The sequence below is a fragment of the Zingiber officinale genome, chromosome 8B (assembly GCF_018446385.1).
Source record: "Zingiber officinale cultivar Zhangliang chromosome 8B, Zo_v1.1, whole genome shotgun sequence".
NCBI classification, from domain to species: domain Eukaryota; kingdom Viridiplantae; phylum Streptophyta; class Magnoliopsida; order Zingiberales; family Zingiberaceae; genus Zingiber; species Zingiber officinale.
The window spans coordinates 25,765,460-25,787,073 of record NC_056001.1 but is presented as its reverse complement, the minus strand read 5'-3'; the positions used below and the strand labels follow the sequence as shown (position 1 = coordinate 25,787,073).

Genomic DNA, 21,614 nt, shown 5'->3' with positions numbered 1-21,614 from the left:
TTAAACTAGATAGGACCTAACTTAACTTGTTTGATCACATCAAAACAACCTTTGGATTCTAACAGAACCGACTCAGTAGCTCAGTTAGGAGTGACTCGACTAAGTGCAACTCGAATAATGTTAATCCAACATGAGGACTTGACTAGATTAGGGTGGAACCATGTAGATGTGTTTTGCTAATCGAAAGTGGGACCACAGGTGTAGTACAGTGGTCTCGAGGTTGAGCTCTAAATATGCATAAGCTGTATTTCATATTTACTTATTAGGCGAACTAGGAGGGAAGACTGTCTATCTTTAGGATTAATCGGTCAAAATCTAAACACTTGGATTAATAAAAATAAAACAAATTTGATATAACTATTACAATAGCAATGACATACAATAACTTATATAACAATTGTAACAAAAAGTGATTATATTCATCTCAGGTGTCACTCACAGTTCATCCCTAAGAAGAGAGATAAATAACGAGACCAGCTTATAATCGACTGTCAAATAACTAGAAGGTAAGATGATTTTTTTTTTCCGAGGGCATGCGTCTATCGAAAATTGATCTCTTGCCCCATTGTAATATATATGTCACTTTCTAACCAATTGGACACATGTGGAAACAAATTAAAAAATTTATAACAATGATAATTCAATTTCGTACAAATTAAAATAATTTTAGTCAAGTTTTAGTAATTTTGATCATTCTAGTAAAAAAAATAAATTATAATAGTGTTTTATTTATAATAATTTTATGTTAAAATAAATTTATTTTTTATTGTAATTCTTATAGTCGTTATGCCAACATTAACTACAAATATTTGCCGCATGAAAAATATACTAAGGTATAGTTTTGATTTTTTTTTTTTAAAAGCATCCTTACGGAGAAAATGATAATTTGGCCTTTCTTTCTCACAAATTCTATCCTCCTTCAAAATTTTAATATTATTCTTTAATTTTTTAAATCATTTGTGTGCTAATTTATTATTAAATCAGAATATTAAATTTTAATTACGAATATAATTTTTATTTTAATCCAAATTTATCTAACCTAACCTATCATATAATTTGTAATTAATTAATTAATATTTTTTCGAATTATAATTTCATTATTAAAATACTGCATATCTATAAAACCTAATTACTCTTTGTTTTTTCTTCTTGCATTTCCTGGCTGCCGCTGCGTCGCATCATCGCCGCGACCTCGAAGAAAGCTCGCGTGTGGTATCTCCCGTTTCCCTTCGTAATTGTTTGCGCGATTATTGTTCTCACGTCGAGATAAAAATTTCAGTTTCGATCGCATAGTGTAGAAGAGTAATCGCCTCAATTGTGTAGTCGAAATGGATGCCTTGGACTCCGTCGTCGATCCCCTCAGAGAGTTTGCCAAGGACAGCTTTCGCCTCGTCAAGCGCTGCCACAAGCCCGACCGCAAGGGTGAGTCGCCATCCACTTTTTCCTCTCGGTTCGGCCGATCTGCGTCCCGTGCTTCCTCAGATCCGTCTGGTGTGTTTAAGTTTTGATTTTTTGGGTTGGATTTTTCTGGATCTGCGTGGATCCGGCTTTCAGAGTTCACCAAGGTGGCGGTCCGCACCGCGATCGGCTTCGTGGTGATGGGATTCGTTGGATTCTTCGTCAAGCTGATCTTTATCCCGATCAATAACATCATCGTCGGGTCTGGTTAGGTAATTAATCTGGCTGGAGAAGTTATGACTCTGATTTACTTGGTTTTGATGCAGTATAATAGAGTTGATGGTGTTCGAATCTTTCTTCAGAATCCATAGCTTTGTGTGCTCTGGTTCTTATGCTTGTTGCGTTTTATTTGCTCTGATACTTGCTTCGCCTATTTAGTTCATTGATCCAAAAAAAAAGCTGCTGTTCCTTTGTCATTGAAACAAATTACTTTTGCTAATCCTGATAAGGGTGCTTGCTAGCTGATGAAACGATTTTATGGAAGTCAAGATATCAATGTGGTAAGCGGTGTAAGATGAGGGAAGCAACTTCACAAACAATGTATATGCTATTAGAAGTTTCTCCAATGATTGGCAACTTACATAGATTTTGATTTTAGATTTTGCTGTTTATTTGAACCTGTTAACAAGCCTTAAATATCTATCCTGGATGTGGTTGGAGTGATTATAACAAAATTTTATCCATAATTAAGGGATACAGCATGAATTTTCTTTTTAGGGCAACTCCAATGGGTCATGCATGAGCAAATTTCCATTTTACTGATATGGATGTTTATTTTATTGGGGGCCTTCGTGAATTTATGTCCATATATGCTAAACTATAATACAACTTCAATAGTGAAATTCCTATTGCTTAATTTCAAGTTGGATTACTTTTATAACAATTCCTCACTTCTCATTAAGATGGTTTGAAATACCATTGACATAGTATAAAGGATCAAATAAGAGTTATCTCTTGATAGTGATCCTAATTAGTGTTCTGAATCCATCTGCTAGTTTGCGGAGGATGAATTAATGAGTATGTTGTCAACAAAATTTTGGTTCTCTGTTTCTATCTATATGTTTCTCTTTCTTTTAGCATTCCCAGAGACATTTTTCCATTTCTCATGCAGGTAGGGCATTTGAAGATTTCCCTTGACTGCAATAGTTTACTTTCTTGAAAGTGTTATCTATTTTGCCTCTTACTACTCTCTCTATCCTGAATAAACCTTCTTTATGTATGTATCTTTGGGCTTGCTTGTCTTCCTTGAATTCTTCCTCCACCTATATTGCTGATTACTATTCATCATTATTCATTGTTTTTTTTTTTGCCTCTCCTGCTGGAATAAAAATGGGTGATATTAAATTTTGTTCCCACAATTGTTTTCAAGATTCATATTTTTTTTCATGTTAGAACAGTAGAAGGTTGTATGGACATACTCATAGATGATCAATAGGTTCTATAATTTGAAAGCTGAATCAATTAGAATAGAAGCGAAGCGATAGATAAAACTTTTAGTCAATATAATAATTTGATTTGAATATTTCTCATGAAAATGGAGGAATAAGTTCCATAGCTGGCTCCAAATAGTTGGAACATCACAACTTCATGTCGATGATGATGATCTTTTTAAAGTAAAAGATTTATTTGAAATGACGTAACTAGTTAACTACTTTTCATGCAGAAGATTTGTTATGTATCGTAGATGTTAATGTTTTAGACTTATAATAAATTGAAAGGGATATGCCTTTGCACAATTTGGAGATAAGTATCAATGTAAAATGATTCTTTGTTTATTGTAAATATAGTTATTGGTATAATTTTTTGAAATATGTTCCTCTTAACTTTCAGTCAACCTTTTAAAATGGAATAGTGATGCCAATGGACTATACTGCTTGTGCCCTCACACAAGTATAGTTGTTATTTTCATGAGATAAGACTATGCTTACAAATATGTGTTATAGTGCTTATGTATATAGCCTCGGCGATTTCCTAAATATATGGGCAGCAATATTTCTAACATTAACTAAAATATTTGTCTCAAGAAGACCTTTGAAAGGTATTTCAGATGGATCTTGTCCAAGGGCAACTTTGGGTTGATTCAGAGTGCCTATTGGGGCTCAGGGTGTAGCTAATTTGTTTCCTTTTCCGCTCATAATCTTTTTACGTTGATTTAGGAACCATAATTTTTAATTAAGTTATGCAGTGATTTGTGATTATCTGTCTGTTTTACGATTGAAAAAAAAATTCTCAGAAGGGCAATACATGTTAAAATAGGATCTAATTTTTTCTCTATATATATTTTTTTTTCAGGTTGAAGGAATTTTGTTGGTGCTGGGGTTAGAGCAACGATGAAACTGCATTGTGAGAGTCAATTGTAGGTCAAGGAAAATGTTCTTTTTTGCATCCAAGTGAACTTTCAAAATTTCTTAAGTGTTTAACCTTGAGGAGTATATTACTGCAATCCGACTTATTTGTTTACTTGCTTGCCAGATCAGTGATTTATTGCTTACCTTTATCTAGTTTTGTACTAGTTATATATAAGGAACATATAGGTTCTATATTTGTGTTTGGCTCTTATTAGTACAAGCATTTCTGTTGTGCTGCTAGTTTGAGCAAAATTAGAGCCACACCATGCTGATGGTTGGAGACTAGTTGCATCACTAGAGAGCGTACCCTGTTTCTACATCTCCATCAGTCTATGATTGTTGAAAATTAGAACATCTTGAACTTTCTCTGCTGTAGATTAGTAATTTTCTATGTTGTTTTCATCTTTGATTTTGATTATGAATCTTATGGCTTTGTTTATGGACTTCTTCAAAGGAACAACAACCATCATCCTCATTCTTTGTTTGATCTCCTTTTGCATTTTACTTGCCTGATTCTATTCTCTATTAAAGATCCTTCTCTGTTCTGTACTTGAGTACGAGCTGGATGATCTACCTGATTGTATTCATCAGAAAGAAGTTCACAAACTTACAGTATGATTTACCTGTGGCACTCGCTAGCCAGAGGCAGTGGTACATGTTGTACATGATTAATCAAAGGGGAGTGACGGGTTAGCGAGTTTTGGGTGGTTTGTGTTGTTGTAGGATGTGTGACGAGGGTTTATGAGTAATTGGCTAAAATGTCCAGGTTTGGATATGAATATGATAATATTGGATTCTAAATCAAAGAGGTTGATGTCGGCTTTTAGCTTTATACTTGTATCTTTACGGCCCAAATAATTTAATGGCCCACCCGAACTAAATCCATTTTGATTTGAGGTTTAATTTAAATTGGACCTAGCCCAACTTTACATGTTCTATTTCTCCATTTGTATTCGATGGATTTGCAAATGAGGTTGATTCTAGCAACTTAATTTTTTAAAATAATTTTAATTTAATGTATTTTGATCATTAATTAGAAGTTTCCTAAATTAATCTTAAAGGTTTTCCAAACAATCTTAGAATAGTAAATAACTATTAAAAGTAGTTAGAATAGACGATATTAAAATTAGAGTTGTTTATATATTGGGATAACTTAAGCCAATTATACTTTCTTTTATGAAAGGAATATCTCCAAAAATATTTTGAACTCCACCTTCACGTTATTTAGACTGCATAATTTTAGAAAAATAATTAAATAAAATTCATTTTTTAATGGTAGTTCCAAATTTCATGCATTCACACTTGTGACTATATTAGTGTTTCATGAGGCCATCACACGGTTTCCACAAAATATAAATTCTATATGAATAATCATGAAGTATTTATTCTTTTTTACATTTTCACTCAATTGAAAAACTACATAGATTTTGTTTTTAAAAAAAAACTAATTATACTAATCATATTTTCTTTAAAAAAAGTTCTTAGTCTGATAGTTCTTCCCATATATATTTCTTCGGTCAATCATATTCAAACATCTGAACAAATTTAATTTTACTACTCTTACTATATATATATATATTAGAAAAGCATAAGATATCAACAGCTTAATTAAAAAAATAAGTTTTTTCGGATAGAACAATATAATGTATCAATGCAGTTCCAATTTACTTAGCACTACCTTCTTCCGTTGATCCTTGAGGTGCGGCAACTCCGTGGGTGGTCGGAGTTCGGTGAACATTGCATTTTTTATGTAGCAGAAGACCGATGATGATCTGGTTTTTGTCTAATAAGTCTTTATCGCTATCAGACTCGGCAATAAAATGTCGATCGATGTAGTTTTAAATGGATCAAATTAATTTTATTATAATATTTGAATAAAGCTTTATTTTATTTTTTATTTTAATTGCCACTAGGTACAGGTATATGGATAATAATATTCATATTTTCATATTCATCAATATTTAATTTTCATCTTCATCCTTATACCCGTTGAAGGGTTGAATATCTATATCCTATTTTATCTATCATTTTATTACTATCTATCATTTTATTTAAATAATAATAATAATTTATTAAATTCTTAAAATAAATAATATTAAAGAAAGATAATAAGAAAAAGAAATCCCCAGGAGGAGAAGAGTTATTAAAATCTCTTATTTAAGATAGGGTAGATTGAAGCAGTGGTTTAATAGTAAGTTTATTAAAAACGAAATTGATCTTGTGCTGTCCAGTTTTTATTGAACATAGGGTATCAGAGACAACCTAAGCCTATTTTTTTTTTTCATGGAAAACATGTTACAATTTTTTCTTTCCCACTAAAAAATTATATATATATAGAATTTTATCACATCCATATTCATATCTAAATCCAAAAATACTTATATTCGAATATATAATTATTTAATTGGATAATATTATTAATTTAGTCCTATAATTTTTTTTTAATTAATCATCAAAATAAATCAAAAAAATATTTTCTTTAATGCTATTCTTAGAACTGTTTATTAAAAAAAATTATTTATTAATTTCTCAAAATTAAAATTTAACAATTGTGTTAATAAGTTGACGGTCGGTCGAGTGTCTGTCGATTCACCTGAGTCTGGACGAGAAAAAATGATGCGGCTGATTGTGATGGTTGTATGAGTCGAACAAATCGGGTGGAGTGTGGATGGATCAGGTTTGCCAAACTGCTCGAATGGGTCAAATCAAACCAGTGGATAATCATCAGCTTCCCTCAGTGCTCTTCCATTTTGACCCACCGTGAACTGATCAGTCGGTGGTGGTGCAGTTCTTAGTCAATCAGTTGATTTATTGGACCTACAATCGACCGTGTTCACTTCTGCTTTTACTATTTAAAAAAGGCCTTCTTTGACAATTGTGTCTACTTGATGATTGACGTTGCGCGGAGAACGAGTGCCAGCGCACAGAAAACACCAGCCATATGGTCGTACTTTCACATGCTTTACCAATTTGAATTTATTGGCTTCGATGTTGTTGCTATTTCATCTGAGAATTGCAGGTCCTCCAGGATTCTCCTTTTTCACCAATAAATCCAGATTTAAGTCTGCACGAGGAAGAAAAATTACAGAGGAACTCAGTTCTGCAACTTGAATTTGGGTAAGCACTCTTGACTGTTTATGCAATGTTCTTGATATAATATAGATTAAGTCGCCATGTTTTGGGATGATTTCTTCAGCATCAACATAAAATCTCACATCCATGTTCATGCCCTCCTTGTGTTTGTTCTAAAGAACAAGTCTTTTCATGTTGTAATGCACCTCTGTGCTTGCACTGAGCTTCATTTCTGATGCAGAGGTTTCAATCCTGAGGCTGGTTTGCCCTTTGGACTAATTCAATCATACAAACTAAAAGAAAGAAAAAGCCTTTTGATACGAGATATGGCTGGATCTACTGCACTTGCACTTTACATTGCAGTGTCTTGTCTCGCCTTTGTTACCTCGAAGATCATCGTTTCCTGTCTCCTCTACAGACGATGGACGCGCAAGCGTAGCATCATCCAAGATACTATGACAGGTTAAGTACTTTCTAACAGCACAAGCTTTGGCCATGAATGAACAATTATATTCAAGTATATTACTGACTTGTATGATAACAGGTGGGAAATTTGTTCTATTTAGGTCTTCGACGACACACTCTTTGAACTCAAAGGTGTTTGTTAAAAAGACAATGAAGTTGTCTAACAAGGATATCATTGGTTCTGGAGGTCAAGGCACAGTCTACCGATTGACAATCAACGATACCGCTGCCTTCGCGGTGAAGAGACTGAGCAAGGGGAATTCTGATGTCGACCGAGGATTCGAAAGAGAATTGGACGCAATGGGCGATATAAAGCACCGAAACATCGTTACGCTTCATGGATATTATGTGTCCCCTCACTTCAATTTCCTTGTGTATGAGTTGATGCCAAATGGAAGCTTAGATTCGCTGCTTCATGGTATTCAACTTAACCTTTACCCAATTTTGGATGTCCATGGAATTCATCAGTTTTTCATGTATGCAATCCTGATACAGGGAATTCACGCAAAGTACTGAAACCTCTTGATTGGGCTACAAGATACAAAGTAGCTATTGGGGCAGCCAGGGGCATATCGTATCTCCACCATGACTGTATACCTCACATAATTCACAGAGATATCAAATCGAGCAACATCTTGTTGGACCATAACATGGAAGCCAGGGTTTCCGATTTCGGTTTAGCTGCGCTACTAGAACCGAGTCGAACCCATGTTACGACAATTGTTGCAGGAAGTTTTGGTTATCTTGCTCCTGGTAATGTGATGTACTAGCTTTTGCAAGTTTATTAGAAGAAATTCGGTGACACTGTCTCCTTTTCCTTCAGAATACTTTGACACCGGCAGAGCGACTACTAAAGGGGATGTTTACAGCTTCGGCGTGGTGTTGCTTGAGCTTTTAACCGGGAAAAGGCCAACAGATGAATCTTTTATTGAAGGAGGAACAAAACTAGTGACCTGGGTAAGATGATTGATATACAAAGATTATCCAATGAATACTAGTGTTATGCATGTTTTTTTTCCTATGATTTGCCCATGCTTGCTTCTGTAGGTAAAAGGGATTATCGAAGTGAACGAAGAACAGCACGCGATCGACAAAGCCTTGACTTGCTATCCCATTGAAGAAGTAAAGAGAGTATTTCATGTCGCGGAGAAGTGCCTAGAACCAGATCCATCAGAGAGACCAACCATGGCCGAGGTACTCAAAATGCTGGAGCAAATTAAAACATCAAACACACCAACTGTTCCTTAGTTGCAATTCTGAGTCTGACCATAACCCTTTTTTCTAGATCCAACAAGATCTATTTGTTAGTGAACCTTTATCGACAAGTTATTTTGTCACAAGCTTCTTCATGCTTGCTTGTGGAGATTGGGATGCCTGTTGTTTGTAGACATGAAGCTTTTTAATGCATGTTCTTCATTGTTTTTGCGTGCAAAATGTGCTTTAGAATATGTTCTTATAGGTAATGATGGACCTTAGAGTAGTTTTGAATCTCAATAGGGACGAATATTCTGGGTGTAACTACCATGGACATGGAGTATTATCATCTCTTGATAATATTTCTATACAAAATTTTCTCAAGGCTACATCAACATGTATAGGTTAATTAGACTTCTTATTACACTATGCAACGTGGAATCAACAGAATCCTATAATCCATAACCATGCATTAATATTAGAGCATACTACTGATCAGTTGTACCATTTTTCTTCAAAGACGGGGGAATCCAACATATCACAAGTAGAATCTTTTGCTTAAAAGATACCACCAAAAAAAAACATTTCAAAATCTTCACACTTCAGAAACATCTTGAAAACTAGGCATCATTACAACTTGAAAACTATGGATCTTTACTATTGGATAGAATCTTCAAATGAGGTGATGGATTCCAAGAGAGTCCTCAGATCACTGATGTCGTTGAGAACAATCATATGTTCTGACTTGAGGTTATTTACCTCGGCTTCTAGTGCTGAAATTATGAAATAAATTGATGTTGTAATCTGTGAATGATGAGCAAGTTGCAGGTTAAGGCAAATAAACAAATTTAGTCACTGTAACGCAAGGAAGGGAACAAACAACACAACACAAAAAAGGAAATAAAATTGAAGAAAAAACTAAAGAACAATCTGATATTAGTGCATCTATAATTAAAGAAAAAATGAATATTGGCGCATCTACAAATAAATTTTAAATTATTTTTTATTATTTAGTAATTAGGCTTTGTCACATTTTCCTTTTTCTTTTTTTTTGGTAAATAATAAGGGATGATTATTCCGTAGTTTAGTTAAAGGCAACTCGGTGCACGAAGCTCCCGCCATGCGGGTCCCGGGGAAGGATCCATTGTTAGCAGCCTTATCCTGCTTTTTGCAAGAGGCTGTTTCCAGGATTCGAACCCGTGATCTTTTGATCACATGACAACAACTTTACCATTGCGCCAAAGCTTCCCTTCCCCTAGTTTAGTTAATTTAGATAATTTATTTTCTCATTTGTTTTAGATTCAAATCTATAAAAGAAGTTAGGAGTCCCTATAATGATAATCTTGAAGTCAATAATAAATTACATAAACAACTGAATTGAAATAACTTGGTAGAACTCTTTCAAGTCGGCAAAAGGTAACTGCACTAGCCCAACACCCCCGCCAACCCATCCCAGAGCTAACACATGATGCAAGTGCTCTTTCAAAAGGTGACTTAGTATAACTCTTTCAAGATGCAAGTGCTGGTGGAATAGGGTAATATTCTTTTGGACTGATGACTCATGAGCAAAAATTCTTGAACCATGATTATACAATTTGTTAAGTTGTAGTTACTAATTATTTATTAGTTTTGGTAAATTTATAAAGAATGAAAGCAATAAATAAAAATGAGGGAAATGAAAAAGAAAACAGGTTGAAATTTGCTGGCTAAATGTTGCTACTGCCAAATCTTTTACAGTAAATGTGAATATAAGAGATTGAAGTTTATGTTGAAGAATAATTGAGAGTTTAGGCCCCAAATGATGAAAAACATATCTGGTCACAAAGGAAAAAAAAAAAGAACATGAATAGAGAGGTCAGATTTGAACATCTGAATCTTACTACACAACCAGCGCATATGCCATGTATCCTTTAGTATATGTCAGCAAGCCAAGTGTATAATTCTCAAAACTAGAGATGTTTGGAAACCGATATTCAAGAATGACCATCTTAGATGACTGAACTGGAAACGTTTATGCATGTCATACTGCAAACTGGAACAAAAGATTGTTCCAGGAAGAATAGGAAATTGCTCAGTTTAAATTAAAGGAACCAAAGGATTAAAAATATTTTCCTTTTTATTTTGACAAACACGTCCTGGTTGCTTTTTGATTATGTTGTATAAGGGCACAAATGGGTAAAGGGAGATGCTAATTGAGTCATAGTTTACCACACAAAAGAGTCAGTACGCCATGTCAATTTTTTCAAAACCTGTATTTGATAACCGCTCATCCTTCCATGAAGTTAGTCACATACCTCTGACTCCAGAAGATTACATGTTGGAACTCAATACTAAAGAGTGAAACAATATGTATATTGACCCAATTGTTAGTCGAATCATTCTTCGTACTGATCTTCCATCGACTTCAAACATTAAAATATAAATCACAATCATCTAAAAATTATCCAATGCATACAGTCATAGCATGTAGTTTAGTATTTCATGTTGCCAGACCAACAAAGATGAAATCCCTGCCCAACAACTGACAAAATGTATTTGAGTCCACTAACCAAATTTGAATCATCCTTAGCTTAGATTTTTCATTAAATTGTACTCTAAGTCCATGTTTGGATAGCAACAGCCGTCAACAAGGAATTGCTTGGAGTCACAAGTGACATAAATCATTATGAAATATGTAATTAACTAGCAGAAAGATTAGCAGTAAAAAATGAATCATATCACAATTGAATCTAATAAATATGCATTAAATGCAATAGAATAAAAGTAAAAGATTACCAGAATTGCACATGTGAATTTCTTGAAGAATCTCTTCAATAAATTCATTGGTAGAATTTTCTAAAGCAGTAATTTTCTTTTGCAAATTTTCCTTCTCGTTCTCAAGTGCCTCTTTTTCCAATAATAGAAGACGCAACACATCATTTTCACTGGTTGTCATTTCCTCTTGAAATTTTTTACATTGAAAAAGGAAAACCTCCCTGATCAAAGCACATATGAGTTTTTTTTTTCCTTCTAGGTTTTCGCTGATCAAATTGTTTCCTACCAAAATTTTTTGATAGAATTCTGAGTCAATAAGAACATGAAGTTTCAAAATAACAGAACTAAGGGAACACACTCAATAGTCCCTATCTGATATAAGGATGAAGGATAAATTGCCTTAGAAAAAGTGATGAATCTCAGAAAACAAATGCAAAAAAAATTTACAGGTACACTGAGAATAGCTAATCAAGGAACATGCCACAAGTGAATGCCAGGATAACTAGTGTTCGGCACATGATAGTTGTAAAAGGGCAATTCTAGACTTAGGCTTCTTTATCAGAGGCTTCTAAGTGAACCAGCAGAAATAGCTCTCTACAAAAATAAAAAAGAAAAAAAGTGAACCAGGGACTCCATTTGCCATCTAGACAAAAAAGTTATCATTTTTAAACCTAATTTTCAAGCATTTTCATGTTATTTATTGCTTGATATTTGGTTCACACCAGGACACAATAACTAGGTTGTTCTGCCAACAAACACCCTGTCAAATCATCTAGCAAACCTCTACAATTTCAATGGATTTTGATTCAATAAATTGCTTTCTATGAGATCCTCTATCATTCCTAAAGAAATTTTATATTTTTGAACTCATTCTGTAGTATTGTGTTATTATTCTATTCCAAATGACATGTATTTGTAATGCAGTTTCAGATAATGCAATTTTAAGAAATAGCTAACAATATGAAACAAGAATAAGAAATTATGGATATCTTCCACAAGGTTATATGTGTATCTGGAAGAGGTGAATCCAGGGCATACCTCTTGTTGGATATTCTTTTCTCAATGTTAACCTTGTTTTGCTTCAGAGATTCTATTTCCTTTTCCATCAATTCTACAGAGGCCTTTGAAATAGCTGTTCATAGAGAGATGAATATTTATGCATTTCCTGTGACAATTAGAGAAAGATTTTCTAGATGTCCAGAGTAACATGTAGGTCCAAGTAAGATGTAAGTTGTGTTAAAAAAACAGAAAATTTTGTTTGGGGTATGCGAACAGCGTGAGCAACAATGTGTTATTGTGATCTAGTGTGCAATAAGGGACAATTGAGACACAAGCAGCATTACTCTCAATTAATTAGAAGAACATAAATAACAGAAGATAGTAGATCATCCATGATAAGAATATGACCGTATAACATTTTAACAAAAAAAATTACTAGCCACTTGAACTAAAGCTTCAAGCTCAAGACTCCTGCTTGTTATCTTCATTGCCAAACCATGCTCTCTGATAGCATAGTTATCTTGATCCTCAGAAAGCTTTGCAATTTCTGTGTCGACTTCTCTTGTCCTCAAAATGGTATGCTCAATCTCTTCATTGACCTATGAAACAAGAACAACTAATTGCAATTTAAGTGTATGCTAGAAATTAAACTATACTAGAAGGTAAAATTCAAAAGAGGAGGAAAGGAAGAGAATGTGGGAACCATTAGGTCCAACTATAACCTCACCAACTCAATCAGTTTTAAGTCAATATTGTCAGCTGTTGGGCCTTTGGCCTCATGGTTGATTTTGGTAATATACGCACACAGTCACTTGATTACACTTAATCCACTCGCTGACAAGCTAGACGCTAAACCTTTCCAACTAAACTTGGTTGGCATTGTCGGTGATTAAGTTTGATAGATCTGAAATAACATAACCCAGTTATTATTTTTGTAAAAAACAACAACAACAACAACTTTCCGGATGAAAAGATCCAATTGAAGCCTGATCCTTCAAGTAAAAGTTCTATTCCAGCCTGTTTATACATAAAAAGTAAATCTAACCAATGATTCGTCTCGTAAAGGGCATCCCGCAGGTGGATGCTGATTGCGATTTGCAATTCAAAAAAATATGGTTTCTTTTATTTGAGGAAAGATAAATTGTCCTCGATGGATGGGCATGCAAGGGCGACAAATAGCAGCATGTAAGATGTCTGATGGAATTAAAAGGGGGGGAGATGGACAATAATAGGGAGAAACGCACATTACCAGGTCTAGCATATCCTTGAAAGAAGATATATGGCGAAGAATGGCGGCGGAGTCCTCCATCGTCGTCGAGCTCTTGACCAAAGCGCACATAGAGAAACAAGCGGGAGCAACTAGCAAGGAGCCGCCGCTAAAACACTGATCTTGTGCTTTGAGAATACAACCCCTTAATTTTGAAAAATTCTAGAGAATATAGAAAATCTTATCAAGTAAAAATTTAATATTTTCATGGTTAAAAATATATATAATGATCATTTGCAACAACATTTTAACATTATATTATCTTTCACATTTAATATTAAAACTTAATTGAATACTAAATATATTATATAATTTTTAAAATCATATTAAAATAGTAATGAGATGCATTTTGAAAATTTACTGTTTACACTTAGTTTGAATTTAAACTTAGAAAAAGGTAACTATTCATCTTACGACAATTAATTTTAGTATGATCAATTTAGTTCTATAAAATTTTTGTATTGACTATCAAAATAAATAAAAAAATATTCACAATGAATATATCGAAAGCACTCACAATTAATGACTCACCAACGTTACATGATAGAGCCGTCGATGAGTCGCATGATTCGGCCACGGTGGTTACATCTTTGCCGTTGAATCCAATTGCAATGTCAAGTCTTCTTACGTGAAAACATAGGATCCGAACGTGTGTCACAATTAAGCCGATTTATTAGCAATAAAGTAATTGGTTTAAATGCTAGGCAAAAATTTAAAAAATGCCCTTATTGTTATTGTTTTTGTCGAAACGGCATCCCAATTTTTTAAAATATCAAAACATTATTCCTCTCTTTCACTTTGAAAATATTTTGTTCTAACATTATTATAACAGCTTTGGCAGAAACTACTTCCTAATAACATTGTTAAAGATTACTAATATGACACATAATTTTGTTCAAAATTATTTATAGCAATTTTGAATAAAGTTGTTATAGATGGTAAAGCAACAAGAATTAAATCTTTATCCCACTAAATGAGTGAGGTCGATTCCCTAAGTCATTAGACTCAGATTCCTTAATAAATTTTCATTTATATCTAAATAAAATTTATTTAATTTTATTATTGTTAATAAGTCTTCTTTCACTTTCCTATTCCTAAATCAATGTGCACATTTATTATTCTCTTACATAACCTAATTTGAATATTTATTAGTCACATAAACAATCTATATCATATTAAATGTATCATTTAGAATTTTTCCTTTGTCTTCCTTTAATATTTGTATTTTTTATTTTATTCATGGTTCACATATTACATCAATCTTAACATCTTTATTTTTAAAGATTCTCATCTTTTATTCATATACTTGATTAGTGCCTTAATATTCAGCTTTATATAATATATCAGGTCTAATTATAATTTTATAAAAATTCTTTTAAAATTTTAATTATAAATACTTTACAATAATAAAGAATATATAACTTTATCATTTATTCAATTATCTTATTTGCATCTTAGGTAAGATATCCCAATTAACCCTCTATGCTTTGGTAAAATCAATCTTAGAAATATAGAATTTTAAATTCTAAAGGTGTTTGGTTTGTATTTTCCATAGTATTTTCTATTTTCATTTTATGATAAAATGAAAAACACATTTGTTTTGCATTTTTAGCATTCATTTTCAAGAAGAAGAGAGACCATTTTCTAAGAAAACGAAAAAAAGAGAAAAATCATTTTCTAAAAAAAATGGGAAAAATATGATTTTTTAAAAAATGAAATGAAAATACAAACAAACTAAACACACCAATTCATCATCTTCTATCTTAACCATTATCTGAACTTAGATTTTATATATTCTATCAAAATCTTCAAATTTAAGTGTCTATTGCAAAGATTTAAATTACATTTATCTCTTCATATGTCTTATCGATCAAAATAATGTCATCTACAAACAATATATATCATAATAATATGTTTTGGATGTGTTTTACTGAGTTCATTTATAACTATCCTTAATATAATCCTATTTTTATATAAAATACTTCTATTAATCTACCTAGAGTTTTTACTATTATCATTTCATTTTCACATATATATTCTTAATTATTTTAATATACATTGACGCCTTTCTTTTTTAAAAATAATTTTTAGGTAATTTTTCTTAAAAAATGTAGATTCGCTACATTAACGATTTACTAGTGCTGGTCCCACGGATATAGAGGGAGGTATATATAGGTACACAGACGTCAGACGCATGGTAGAGTGAATCCCATATCATAATTTCTCTTAAAACTTTGGCATAAGTTTGTAATCCTAAGGATCTTATCCCGCATATCTTGTGCACACCTGATAAATTTTTTCAATTTAATTTATTTTTTATTTTCTTTAATACTATAACTCAACTTCTAAATCCTAAACTTAATATCTTATTAACATTACCGAAAGTTAAAAAAAAAACAAAAAAAATAAAAATAAATTAACGTTAGTCATGGACGAATTCATAGAGATTCGTCTGTAGGCTAACTTATTTGTATATATATAAAAGTGTTATTTTTTTCTTGATATTTTTTAATTAGTTATATAAGAACATGTATAATTTCTATTATTAAAGATATGCATCTAAATTTATTTTTCTTCCTTAAGTATTTTTTCCTATTATTATTTTTTAAAAGTTTATGGTATGACTTATTAGCTTAATATTTCTATATTTTTTTTTTTGTACGTTTCTTTTATTTTTATACAAGAGACTAAAGTATTATCCTTCATCAATTAAACATTTTCTTTATTTTCAATATTAGGTTGAATAATTTTATATATTTAATACTCTACTTACAAATATACTTATATATTTTTATTGAAATATCATGCTTTTTCTATTTTGTTATCCCATTTAATATCTATTCTACTTTTAAAATTTAAATTCTTTAATAAATATCCTGCTAAGTTAGTGACTTAATTTTTGTTAAAAAGATGAAAATATATTTTCTATCATTCAATTATCTTCTCATCTTCCACGAGTATCATAATTTATATCACTAATTTAAAATCTAAATTTTCTCCGTCTCTCTTACTAATTTTATCTTTCACAAATATAAAATATTAATTCGTTTTTTAATTATGATATATTCATTAATTTGTCAATAACCATTCCTACTTTCCATGTCATAGATATAAACAATTGAATTTTTTATTATATTTATTGTTATCCAACTTAGAGCATGGGAATTTTCATATGTTTAATATTACATGTAAGTTTTTTAATATGATAATTTTTTAAATTCATAATTTATCTTCTTTTACATAATAAATAATTAAAAGACAGTTGATAAAAAATATTTAAAATGAACATAATCACTTATTACTAAAGCTAATATAACAAATTTTATCAAGATATTACTGTTAGCCTCTACAATACTTTCCTTTAAAAGTTAGTTGTAATCTATAGCAACTTTCATTTCTTATCCCGGCTTAAGACCCACCATACTGGAATTTATTTGCCATGTGCAAAGCTGCCGCGGTTATAATTTATAAATAGAATAAATATTTTTTAAAATAAAAATGAGAATAAATACCATTTTAGTATTTTTTTTAAAAAAAATAGAAATTAGAGTAAATACCATTTTTAGTATTTTTTAAAATAAATAGAACAATTTTTTAACGTACGCGATAATAAAAAAAATGCTCTTTTAATTTGTTTTTTTACTAATTTATACCTTTTCTGGTATCTAAATACTAATTACTCCTTCCGTTTAAAGTAATGTTCAAATACACGGTCGTGTAAGTTTGCAATTAGTTTATAAAACAGGAGTCAATTTGTAAATAATACAACTTATTCGACCCTTCCGCCTTTTTGATCCCTTCTTCTTGCTTTTTCTTTACCTTCGTCTTCCCCCTCCTCCTCCTTCTCGCCGACTTGAAGAATTCACGCAGGTTTGCTTCTTATCCCGTCGATCTCTTCCTCCTCTGTTCTCTTGTTCGGCTTCTCCTCGGCGTATGGCGCAGTGTGTCGAAGCGAGCTTTTGATGTGCACAACCACACCGAAGCATCGCGCAGTGTAAGAGAGTGAGAGGCCGGGAGATAGATCTACACATCCATGGCGGCTAACAAGTTTGCGGCTTCCTTTCCCCGAAACACTCATAAGCTGGCGGTCATACTGGTGTACGCCGTTCTGGAATGGACGCTGATCGCGCTTCTCCTCATCAACGGCCTATTTGCCTATCTCATCGGACGATTCGCCGCCTACTTCGGTCTCCAGCCCCCCTGCGTCTTCTGTTCGCGGGTGGACCATCTCTTCGAGAGTGCGGACGACGGGCGCCGCTGGAGGCAGGGGAGCGCCTGCCGCGACCTAGTGTGCCCGGACCATGCCGCTGAGGTTTCCGGGTTAGGGTACTGCGATCGTCACCGGAGGCTGGCGGAGGTCGGGGAGATGTGCGAGGATTGCTGCCCGACGTCGTCGAGGCCGGCCGGCGCGCCGGCCTTGATGGCGTGGATGAAGAGGAGCGAGGAGGGGGAGAAGGATCTGCGATGCTCGTGTTGTGGTGTCGTCCTGGAGAGTGGGTTCTTTTCTCCCTACTTCGTCTCCAAGCAGTCTTGGGGACTAATGGAGTATGAGCAGGCGGGGAACATGGTCGACCATTTGGAAGTCGATGGTCCAAATGCCCTTGAGAAAGACATCGCCTTGGGCGAGGAAAAGTTGGAGGAAGTAGTTGATTCCGGCCAAGCTGAAATATTTCCAGGAGAAGAAGAGGAGGAAAAGAAGGAGGATGAGGACGGGGAGCACGCCACTGCTGCTATCGTGGAGGAAGAAGAAGAATTTTCTCTTATCCTTGAAGCCTGTCATTTGGTGGAGGACGCATCCATTCAAGTCCTCACTTCCATTCCGGGTCACATATGTGCCATGGAGGATCGATTGGTCCCGATTGAACTGATTGACTCTATGACAGAGATTCCGACTGTATTGGTTTGTGAACTCGACGAAGTGAAGCAAGCGGCAGGGTCTATTATTCACAGCATTGTAGAGAAGGAATTGGGTTCTTCTGAGGTACAAAGAGCTCAACAACATGGCATTCCAGAGGAGGAGAACGCATTAGTAGCATCCAAAAAAATGGATGAAACTGTTGAAGAGAAAGAATGTTCCATGACTGAAGGCCTGACAACTGAAACAGATGATATACTGGTCCATAATTCTGCAGTTCCTCATCCTTCAGTGCTCCTTTCTGATCAACAAGTCATTGCTCCACAGGCAACATCAGTTGTTACACTTGAAGGACCTAGTGAGGAAGATCTTTCTGGAACAAAAGGTAGCATAGTCATTCTAAAGAAAGCAACTTTTATCAATTTTGTAAAGTTTCTTATTCAGTTTTATTGGTTTCAATAAATATGGATCTCTCACTTTTATCTATCAAGTTAGATTTTTCTGATGGGTGTAAGCTGAGAAGGCATTATATGTACTGGTGCAGATACTAATTCTGATATATCAATAGGAAGTGAGATTTGTGACAAGGAACACATTGAAAGTACCCTCACTTACAAGCCAACATTGGTTTCAGAAAGCACACAAGATCAAGACTCAGTGGAGAATGATGAAAAGACTACCATGGACCAAGGTAACGCTTTTAGATCATTCTTTTGGTTTGATGTTCTAGATATTCACATTTTTTCGAAAAATATATATGAATCTGTATGCTTAAAGTGCCTAATTATATTCCATCTGTTTGTCAAAGAAACTGCAGCAAATGAGAACACAAACCATATATCTGAATTTTTGGAAAACAATGAAATTGAAGAGGATAGAACTCCTGAGACACCGACTTACTCTGATGGTGTTCAATATATGAGTAGGAGGTTCCTGATTGGTAAAAGAGAATCTGGGACAGAGTCCCTGGATGGAAGTGTTGCCAGTGAGTTTGAAGGCTGTGATACGATGACTATGGATCAGCTTAAAGCTTCTCTACAAGCAGAACGAAAGGCCCTGACTGCATTGTATGCGGAACTTGAGGAAGAGAGAAGTGCTGCAGCCATTGCTGCTAACCAAACTATGGCTATGATAACCAGGCTTCAAGAAGAGAAAGCTGCTATGCAAATGGAAGCATTGCAATATCAGCGGATGATGGATGAACAATCAGAGTATGACCAGGAAGCTTTGCAGCTTCTGAATGAGCTGATGGTCAAGAGGGAGAAGGAAAACCAAGAGTTGGAGAAGGAGCTTGAAATGTATAGAAAGAAACTGCTGCATTATGAAACGAAGGAGAGGAGACAGATGGGATCCAATAAGGTGATTGGAAGGCATGAAACACCTTCTGCTTCTTCAAGTGCTGAAGACATAATTGCTGACTTCTCGATTGAATCCCATGAGAAGGATGAGTTTGCAGATAACTCTGAAGGAAACCATCAAAATACTCCTGCTGGTGACGTATTAAGTTCAGGGACAGACCAAGCCACCAAAATGCACCTAAATGCTCTTAAGGAATCATTGGCTGATTTTGAGGAAGAGAGACTGTCCATTCTTGAGCAACTTAAGGAGTTGGAGAGGAAGCTTATTACAATGGAAGATGAAGACCCTCAAGATTCAGAATCAATGGGGCATCATATTGATGGTGTCCTACATGATTATGAGAATGGTTTTTCAGACAATTCAGAAGACAGGAAGCAGAATGGTGAACCAAAGAGTATGGGTAGTAAAGGGAAGAGGCTTCTTCCTCTTTTTGATGCAGTGAATGATGGACATGTAGATGATGCAATTGATGCGGCTCCTGAAGCACTTTCTCATCGTGTAGAAGATCGACAGAAGCTAGCAATCATGGAAGAGGTCGACTACCTTTATGAGAGGCTAGATGCTCTTCAGGGTGATAGAGAGTTTGTAAAGCACTGTATCAATTCCTTGAATAAAGGAGACAAAGGAATTCATCTTCTTCAAGAGATTTTAGAAAATCTTCGTGATCTGCGGAATGTGGAACTTCGAACAACAAACTCATCTAATGCTCTTGCTTTGTTGTCAACATAACATGCCCAAATTGAAGGTAATGTCAATAATGCTTATACCTTTTAATTGCACATTATTATTAACGGGAATGAACCCCCTTTGTTGTCGTGTTCCTCATTTGCTAGCTGTTAAACATCATGTATGTTTTTTGTCCCCTGCATAACAATCAATGGCCATTCTAGACACTGAATATGATTTTTGATTTTTTGTCTTCATCTTATTCATCTTGAGAGGAATGTATAAAAAGTGTTAATTGCAAGAAAACATCTGGATGGATATGTACACCCATAATATAGGAAAGAAGTTATATTTCTTTCTGATTTTGTCAAATTTAACAACAACAGCTTCAAAAAGCATTTCTAGTTACTAATTCACTTGAAATTATGTTTCTAACAGATGAAGGCTATAAACTGGAGTTGAAGGTTTCAAATTTGCTTGTGATGGCCATAAACAATGAGCTCGGACGCGAGTTAGTGATACTCGTACCAGGTGAAAATGGGCTCCTGGTACCATATTTTGGTGGCTGCGTAGACTGCGTAGAAGCAGTCTACTAATGGCTTCCTGGGCCCAGTTTTTGTTTTTTTTTTTGTGGTGGGGTTTTTTTTCTTTAAATTTGTTGTTGTTGGTAGTCCACTTCTCCTGTGGGGCAAGAGGGGTGTGTCAAGGAGGGATGGTGGTTGGGTCTGATTATGGTAGAACTGATGGCTTGAAAGCTGTATTATGTCATATATTCCATTTCCAGCTCCAGATCCAGGTATACAGTTAGATTAAAAAGATAAAGTAGGGTGAGTTGGGGCCCTTTCTTCTTATTTTTCTTCCGCTTCTTTTCCATATAGAGGAGAGTGGTAGTTGTATCATGCATTGAGTTTGGTTTGAAATTTGTTTATTGTGTTTTTATATGCTTGGTTATTACAGTATGATGCCTATTGATCTTTCAATGCAGACAGCAATGGTCCTTGAGCATTTGTAAACTCAGCTTGTATGTAAATTATTTAATAGATACTGCTCACTGTTTATTGGTTGTCTGTATCAGGACAGGACCCTAATCTTGAGATGTCGGGTCATCCAAAGAGAATATCGAAATTAGTTCATGGAAATCATGATAGCTTTCAATGCGTGCACATGGAGCTCACTC

General features: G+C 34.1%; 4 protein-coding genes across 13 annotated transcripts; 3 read left to right on the top strand and 1 right to left on the bottom strand.

Moving 5' to 3' along the window:
- The first annotated feature begins 1,127 nt into the window (after positions 1–1,127).
- LOC122017516 (protein transport protein Sec61 subunit gamma-like) lies at positions 1,128–3,918 on the top strand. 4 transcript variants are annotated; one of them, XM_042575152.1, is made up of 4 exons: positions 1,128–1,212; positions 1,280–1,422; positions 1,555–1,670; positions 3,751–3,918. In XM_042575152.1, the coding sequence occupies exons 2-3, from the start codon at positions 1,329–1,331 to the stop codon at positions 1,668–1,670; spliced, it is 210 nt and encodes a 69-aa protein (XP_042431086.1). In that variant the 5' UTR covers positions 1,128–1,212; positions 1,280–1,328; the 3' UTR covers positions 3,751–3,918. The 4 variants fall into 4 exon arrangements, with proteins under 4 accessions (XP_042431086.1, XP_042431089.1, XP_042431090.1 ...); XM_042575155.1 differs by having other exon boundaries at positions 1,132–1,212; positions 1,294–1,422; XM_042575156.1 differs by having other exon boundaries at positions 1,134–1,212; positions 1,324–1,422.
- A 2,752-nt stretch (positions 3,919–6,670) lies between these two features.
- Positions 6,671–8,777, top strand: LOC122017851 (receptor-like serine/threonine-protein kinase At1g78530). 2 transcript variants are annotated; one of them, XM_042575559.1, is made up of 6 exons: positions 6,671–6,923; positions 7,120–7,340; positions 7,423–7,761; positions 7,839–8,096; positions 8,167–8,300; positions 8,391–8,777. In XM_042575559.1, exons 2-6 carry the CDS (start codon positions 7,205–7,207, stop codon positions 8,589–8,591), a joined length of 1,068 nt encoding a protein of 355 aa, XP_042431493.1. In that variant the 5' UTR covers positions 6,671–6,923; positions 7,120–7,204; the 3' UTR covers positions 8,592–8,777. The 2 variants fall into 2 exon arrangements, with proteins under 2 accessions (XP_042431493.1, XP_042431494.1); XM_042575560.1 differs by having other exon boundaries at positions 6,672–6,923; positions 7,445–7,761.
- Positions 8,778–9,125: 348 nt separating this feature from the next.
- On the bottom strand, positions 9,126–13,679 carry LOC122016662. 3 transcript variants are annotated; one of them, XM_042574044.1, is made up of 5 exons: positions 13,540–13,679; positions 12,727–12,889; positions 12,330–12,423; positions 11,313–11,512; positions 9,126–9,310 (listed from the first exon to the last, which is right to left on the bottom strand). In XM_042574044.1, the coding sequence occupies exons 1-5, from the start codon at positions 13,627–13,629 to the stop codon at positions 9,195–9,197; spliced, it is 663 nt and encodes a 220-aa protein (XP_042429978.1). In that variant the 5' UTR covers positions 13,630–13,679; the 3' UTR covers positions 9,126–9,194. The 3 variants fall into 3 exon arrangements, 2 of the variants coding, with proteins under 2 accessions (XP_042429978.1, XP_042429980.1); XM_042574046.1 differs by having other exon boundaries at positions 9,192–9,341; XR_006121151.1 differs by having other exon boundaries at positions 9,192–9,341; positions 11,313–11,573; positions 12,330–12,889.
- Positions 13,680–17,371: 3,692 nt separating this feature from the next.
- On the top strand, positions 17,372–21,226 carry LOC122014975 (myosin-binding protein 3-like). Of its 4 annotated transcripts, none has more exons than XM_042571556.1 (4): positions 17,372–18,797; positions 18,981–19,103; positions 19,230–20,516; positions 20,876–21,226. In XM_042571556.1, exons 1-3 carry the CDS (start codon positions 17,591–17,593, stop codon positions 20,498–20,500), a joined length of 2,601 nt encoding a protein of 866 aa, XP_042427490.1. In that variant the 5' UTR covers positions 17,372–17,590; the 3' UTR covers positions 20,501–20,516; positions 20,876–21,226. The 4 variants fall into 4 exon arrangements, with proteins under 4 accessions (XP_042427490.1, XP_042427488.1, XP_042427487.1 ...); XM_042571554.1 differs by having other exon boundaries at positions 19,221–20,516; XM_042571553.1 differs by having other exon boundaries at positions 18,957–19,103.
- The last annotated feature ends 388 nt before the right edge of the window (positions 21,227–21,614 follow it).

Excerpts from the sequence above, each read along its gene's own strand:
- LOC122014975 (XM_042571552.1), top strand. The coding sequence starts at position 17,591 with ATGGCGGCTAACAAGTTTGCGGCTTCCTTTCCCCGAAACACTCATAAG. Across the intron at positions 18,798-18,956 it reads AGATCTTTCTGGAACAAAAG|ATACTAATTCTGATATATCA; the intron begins GTAGCATAGTCA and ends GTACTGGTGCAG. Across the intron at positions 19,104-19,220 it reads AAAGACTACCATGGACCAAG|AAACTGCAGCAAATGAGAAC; the intron begins GTAACGCTTTTA and ends TGTTTGTCAAAG.
- LOC122017516 (XM_042575152.1), top strand. The coding sequence starts at position 1,329 with ATGGATGCCTTGGACTCCGTCGTCGATCCCCTCAGAGAGTTTGCCAAG. Across the intron at positions 1,423-1,554 it reads CCACAAGCCCGACCGCAAGG|AGTTCACCAAGGTGGCGGTC; the intron begins GTGAGTCGCCAT and ends TCCGGCTTTCAG.
- LOC122017851 (XM_042575559.1), top strand. The coding sequence starts at position 7,205 with ATGGCTGGATCTACTGCACTTGCACTTTACATTGCAGTGTCTTGTCTC. Across the intron at positions 8,097-8,166 it reads TTTTGGTTATCTTGCTCCTG|AATACTTTGACACCGGCAGA; the intron begins GTAATGTGATGT and ends CTTTTCCTTCAG. Across the intron at positions 8,301-8,390 it reads GAACAAAACTAGTGACCTGG|GTAAAAGGGATTATCGAAGT; the intron begins GTAAGATGATTG and ends TTGCTTCTGTAG.
- LOC122016662 (XM_042574044.1), bottom strand. The coding sequence starts at position 13,629 with ATGTGCGCTTTGGTCAAGAGCTCGACGACGATGGAGGACTCCGCCGCC. Across the intron at positions 12,890-13,539 it reads TCAAGGATATGCTAGACCTG|GTCAATGAAGAGATTGAGCA; the intron begins GTAATGTGCGTT and ends CTTGTTTCATAG. Across the intron at positions 11,513-12,329 it reads AAAAGAATATCCAACAAGAG|GGAGGTTTTCCTTTTTCAAT; the intron begins GTATGCCCTGGA and ends TGCTTTGATCAG.